Genomic DNA, 6,507 nt, shown 5'->3' with positions numbered 1-6,507 from the left:
ACTCACTTCACAATAGTGTCTAATATTACTTTCTACTAGCAACAAATCAAAGTACTCACTTCACAATAGTGTCTAATATTACTTTCTAGAATCTCCACCTCATCCTTTGACCACATTCCTTGTTTCCATATGTGACCTGTTACAACAAATCACTCATTTTTACAACTTAAAGATCAAGGCCACAGATGATGATTACAAATAACCATAGTATCAGAGTTAGTATTCAAGTAGCACTGAACTGAAATTATGGAAAACATAAAACCTTCCATAACAATTTTCTGGTCAATGAAGACAACAGAAACAACATAGCAGTTGCTTATATTTCATTTAAAGAGGGTGCTGTTTTATACAAAAAAATACATATAACAAGATTATGAAAGTTAACATTTTTGTTACCTTAAAATGTGTTTCAGATAGATACTTACAGCATTCTATAGCTAACACTTCACATCAATGCCAAAAAGTTTTTATATATGCACCAAACAAACTCCTATTTTTAACCCTAACAAAGTTCATTACACCCGTTGACAATGCTATCTGCATTAGACTATAGCTCTCCAGTAATATGAAAGTAATCCCCTCGAGTAGTTAGTGCATACCAAAAATTCATTTCTTGACAAAACAAAAAAAGACATCATAAAAGGAGAAGAAGGATGGGTGATTCTGTGGAGAGGTGGGTGTATCTGAACATGTAAGAAAATTTAACTTTATAAACACTCACCTCTTTACAGAATAGAATCCCACATTGAGAAATGGTGGAGACATTGATGTGGATAAAGAAAAGTAAAATGACAAGCTACTTTCTGAGAATATAGTGACAGAAAAGAAAAAAATTAACGGAGTGCATCACCCACTCAGGGAGGGGAGGGGAATCAGTGGGAGCATCATTTTGTTGGAGACCACTTTTAGCAAAAGCTGGGAACACCTTCACCAATACGGTCGAAGAAACATCCTATATGGGGTGGAACTTGCCTGTGTATCTCAGAGAGTCAGCAGACCATGTACTCGTAGCAATACCCATTTGGCCAGTCACAATTAGCAAGAATAGTCCAGTTCAGAGAAAGCAATACCCATTCAGCCAGTCAAAATTAGCGAGAATAGTCCAGTTCAGAGAAAGCAATACCTATTTGGCCAGTCACAATTAGCGAGAATAGTCCAGTTCAGAAAAAGCAATACCCATTTGGCCAGTCACAATTAGCGAGAATAGTCCAGTTCAGAGAAAGCAATACCCATTTGGCCAGTCACAATTAGTGAGAATAGTCCAGTTCAGAGAAAGCAATACCAATTTGGCCAGTCACAATTAGTGAGAATAGTCCAAATCTTAGAACAGAGAGAGAGTCTTGTACTAGACTTCCAGGAACCCTACTTTACTTCCAATCAAGAGGTGCATCTACTTGTTTACATGTCAGTGGGATTACACCAATCCAAAGGGGAGCTCTCCATATCCAAATTTCCAGCAGCTTGGTACTGGGGGAAAAAAGAGCTGATGTTACCTCTAAGACATAGGAAAAAAAAGAGTCCCCAGGATCTCTAAGAGATAAGTGGTGCTAGAAATTAAAGACAGCATCCCGAGAAGAAGTTGAAGAGAAGGATACACAAATACAAATAGGGTGGATCAATCGAGGCTCAGAGGGAATGCTGGCAAGGCCATGAAGTCTGGAACTGGTGACCAAAATAGGGAAAGCTTGATGCAAATGCATTGATAAAAGGACTACAAAGTAGGGATAAATCCACAGAAACATCAGATGTAAAAAACATTCTGTTGGAAGGATTTGGTCTTGGTGCCACAAAATTCAAAGTTTACAGAACATGGAATGCCAACAACAGGAAACTGTTGTTGTGAGCTAAAAGAACAAGAAAGCAGAGGTCCAGAGATCAAATACCCCCCCTGTCAACTGATGTAAACAGGATGTCCAGACAACTTTAACAAAAGATGGTGGTAGATCCATTGTGCTAAAGGGTACTCATGTGGAAAGATTGTTCTGCAGGAGATAGAGCAGTGCAACTGGTGAGGGTATAAAGAACTACACCCACCCACACACACTAGAGCAGTGCAACTGGTGAGGGTATCAAGAACTACACCCACCCACCCACACACACACTAGAGTAGTGCAACTGGTGAGGGTATCAAGAACTACACCCACCCACCCCTACACACACTAGAGTAGTGCAACTGGTGAGGGTATCAAGAACTACACCCACCCACCCCCACACACTAGCACAGTGCAACTGGTGAGGGTATCAAGAACTACACCCACACACACTAGAGCAGTGCAACTGGTGAGGGTATCAAGAACTACACCCACACACCCCCACACACACTAGAGCAGTGCAACTGGTGAGGGTATCAAGAACTACACCCACCCACCCCCACACACACTAGAGCAGTGCAACTGGTGAGGGTATCAAGAACCCCCCCCCATGCTATACTGAAGGAAACACACAAAAGAACCATGAGACAGAACCATGCTATACTGAAGGGAACACACAAAAGAACCAAGAGACAGAACCATGCTATACTGAAGGAACACACACAAAAGAACCAAGAGACAGAACCATGCTATACTGAAGGGAACACACAAAAGAACCAAGAGACAGAACCATGCTATACTGAAGGGAACACACAAAAGAACCAAGAGACAGAGAGCTGCTAAATGTCCATATGAAGACCAACAAGTATATTCTGCGTGTGAAAGCTCTCAGGACGTAGTAGAAAACATACGGGAACACATGCCTAAAAAACTCGTAGTTTGAGTACGAGAAGAAATCAAATAAATATAAGAAAAGATAGTTTGTATTATAAGCTCGAACTGAAATCAAGAAAATGAAGGTAAAAAAGATAACACTTCAAATGTTAATTACATTTAAAATAAGTGTAATATTTTCAGATTTCTTCCTAAAAGAACACCATTAAACAATTCAGAAAACAAGGAACTTTTGGTACATACAACTACTCAAGGAGTGTACTTTTATGGTTATATATTTTTGTACACAGGTTCCATAATTAGTCAGTGATCATCAATACTTTGTTGCAAGTTCATAACCAGATGTGATTATGAATATTCAGAATAACTGTAAACAACAGTCAAGGAATATGGATTGCTGCAAGAATAACACTTATCACACACACATCGTAAAATTTGATAGTGTGTTAGTGATTAAGGTAGGCTAAGCCTATATCGTCAAACTATTCGGATAGAAATCCTTTTTCATGGACTGCATTAAGTTTTATGTATTCAAACAAGCTTCATTCTCTACAGTGTACACGTTTTAATAAAACCTTTGCTACAGCATCCAACCTACGATAAAGTACACAAGGTTCTATACAGTCTACAAGCTTTTATGAACAAATTATCCCTAATAGCCATTTGGTCACTAAAACCCAACTCACTAAGAAAACTTCACTTAATGATATTGAAGAACTTACTTAATCAATATTCTTCAGTTGACATCTTTACAATGCTATTATTTAATGAACACTTATTTTTAAACTGTTAACCAATAACTCCAAACACGAGATGCCTAGTATAAAAATGGTATTCTTACTTGAATTATATCTACCTTTACTTTGAAGACTAGTTTTGTCCTGTCTGCTGGTGAACCAGGCTTGATTAACATCATTTTCATTAGAGGACATATCAGACAATCCTTGTCCATTTACAACCTATACATAGTAAACAAGGATCATGATCATTACACATCGTTTTCATTAGAGGACATCTCAGACACTTCCTGTCCATTTACCATATACATACAGTACAATAATTACACATTGTTTTCATTAGAGGACATCTCAGACACTTCCTGTCCATTTACCATATACATACAGTACAATAATTACATATCGTTTTCATTAGAGGACATCTCAGACACTTCCTGTCCATTTACCAAATACATACAGTACAATAATTACATATCGTTTTCATTAGAGGACATCTCAGACACTTCCTGTCTATTTACCAAATACATACAGTACTATCATTACATATCGTTTTCATTAAAGGACATCTCAGACACTTCCTGTCCATTTACCATATACATACAGTACGATCATTACACATAGTTTTCATTAGAGGACATCTCAGACACTTCCTGTCCATTTACCATTTAGTTACAGTACAATAATTACATATCGTTTTCATTAGAGGACATCTCAGACACTTCCTGTACATTTACAACTTAGGTACAGTAGGATCATTACACATTGTTCTCATTTCAGGAACTTCCTGTACATTTACCACTTAGGTACAGTACGATCATTACACATCGTTTTCATTAGAGGACATCTCAGACACTTCCTGTCTATTTATCATATACATACAGTACTATCATTACACATCATTTTCATTAGAGGACATCTCAGACAATCCCTGTCCATTTACCATATACATACAGTACAATAATTACATATTGTTTTCATTAGAGGACATCTCAATCACTTCCTGTACATTTACCATTTAGTTACAGTACGATCAATACACATCGTTTTCATTAGAGGACATCACCACTTAGATACAGTACAATCATTACACATTGTTTTCATTAGAGGACATCTCAATCACTTCCTGTCTATTTACCAAATACATACAGTACTATCATTACACATCGTTCTCATTTCAGGAACTTCCTGTACATTTACAACTTAGATACAGTACAATCATTACACATTGTTCTCATTTCAGGAACTTCCTGTACATTTACAACTTAGATACAGTACGATCATTACACATCGTTCTCATTTCAGGAGCTTCCTGTACATTTACAACTTAGATACAGTACATAAGGATCATGATGCTATGAGAAAATAATTTTTCAATACACATTATAAAATCCTGTTACTTTTGGGCCAAACTCTATATATCAATATCTAATGGAAACCATAATTTGAAAGTAATTTTTCTTGTAAGCTTCACATAACTATAAAGAACATCTTACACATGCAAGAAAGATCTTGAAAATAACTTCTTCATTTTAAAGTTGACGCATCAAATCTACTAGAAGCTGATAATGGTTGATATTAAAAATCCGTCCACTATAATGAAGATATTTTACAGGCTTGACATACGTCACCATACATCTTATAAACATGGTTATAAATTCTTTGTCGGTTCAGAATAAGATAAAACACATTGTGTGTAAAGGTATAATATTTTCACAAAATCTTAAGCTTTGTAAATTTTGTTGTTTTTCAATTTAACTTTTATTTTAGATGACAAAATTAACTGGTCTTCCATCACATTGGAAAGCTTGTTCAAGTATTTACCACAAGCTATTATTTCACTGAAATATTTCAACCAAAATTACAATTCTCTGTCACTTTTGGTAAGTGCTGGACAAGAGTGATCATGATAAAACAAAAACCTTACCTGTGATGCTGCTAGAAGACCAGACTGTGCACTGGCAAGAGTTTCAGTACCATCTGGTGAAGGAAAAAACTGCAGTTTCAAACTTTTACAAAAAAAAAACATGTACATGGAGCATACTTAAAACAAACAGTTCAATGTAAGAACTTTTGATTAAACATAAGCTAACTATACAGTTCAACGTAAGAGCTTTTGAGTAAACATAAGCTAACTATACAGTTCAATGTAAGAACTTTTGATTAAACATAAGCTAACTATACAGTTCAATGTAAGAACTTTTGATTAAACATAAGCTAACTATACAGTTCAATGTAAGAACTTTTGATTAAACATAAGCTAACTATACAGTTCAATGTAAGAACTTTTGATTAAACATAAGCTAACTATACAGTTCAAACTAACAAATTACTTATGTATGAAAAAACCAATTTCACACACAAAACTGACTTGAAGTATGTAATGTCATAATAAAACTGAAACCTACAATGATCAAAATGTAACAAATCACTAAAACTTTAAAATAAAAACATATATACACAATAATGAGAAAAAGTCCTAGAACAAATATAAATGAAGAATTTCAAACTAACATCAAAATGTATATATTTTTACCAGGGATGGTTAGTATGTAAGTTTGTCCATCTGTATCTAAACACAGTCGCTTGGGCGAAGGTTCTTCACATGACACGGAAATTTCCTGATCAGAATCTAATTTGAACATTCCATGAGCAGGCATACCCCCTGAAACATTGAAGATATTAATGACCAATTTCAACAGTCTCAAGTTAGTAGTTTAAAAAATAATATCATGTGATAAATTCAAACACCTAATACATTATACTATACATGTTCTTATTCAAACACCTAATACATTATACTGTACATGTTCTTATTCAAATACCTAATACATTATACTATACATGTTCTTATTCAAACACCTAATACATTATACTATACATGTTCTTATTCAAATACCTAATACATTATACTATACATGTTCTTATTCAAACACCTGGTACATTATACTATACATGTTCTTATTCAAACACCTGGTACATTACACTATACATGTTCTTATTCAAACACCTGGTACATTACACTATACATGTTCTTATTCAAACACCTGGTACATTACACTATACAT

The 6,507-nt window shown here is 35.2% G+C and overlaps 1 protein-coding gene across 2 annotated transcripts in view; it reads right to left on the bottom strand.

Moving 5' to 3' along the window:
* Window positions 1-6,125, bottom strand: part of LOC106477133 (cyclin-D-binding Myb-like transcription factor 1) — a 9,574-nt gene extending 3,449 nt beyond the window's left edge. The window contains exons 1-4 of one of the 2 annotated variants that reach the window (XM_022380807.1): window positions 5,976-6,125; window positions 5,367-5,419; window positions 3,547-3,664; window positions 60-136 (exon numbers count right to left, since the gene is read on the bottom strand). In XM_022380807.1, coding sequence (XP_022236515.1) covers window positions 60-136; window positions 3,547-3,664; window positions 5,367-5,419; window positions 5,976-6,099 — 372 coding nt within the window. In that variant the 5' untranslated portion in view covers window positions 6,100-6,125. The remainder of the gene's footprint in view (window positions 1-59; window positions 137-3,546; window positions 3,665-5,366; window positions 5,420-5,975) is intronic. The other variant, XM_022380808.1, reaches the window with a different exon arrangement.
* Window positions 6,126-6,507: the final 382 nt, after the last annotated feature.

The sequence above is a fragment of the Limulus polyphemus genome, unplaced genomic scaffold (genome assembly GCF_000517525.1).
Source record: "Limulus polyphemus unplaced genomic scaffold, Limulus_polyphemus-2.1.2 Scaffold12954, whole genome shotgun sequence".
NCBI lineage: Eukaryota > Metazoa > Arthropoda > Merostomata > Xiphosura > Limulidae > Limulus > Limulus polyphemus.
This window is presented reverse-complemented; position numbering and strand designations above follow the sequence as displayed.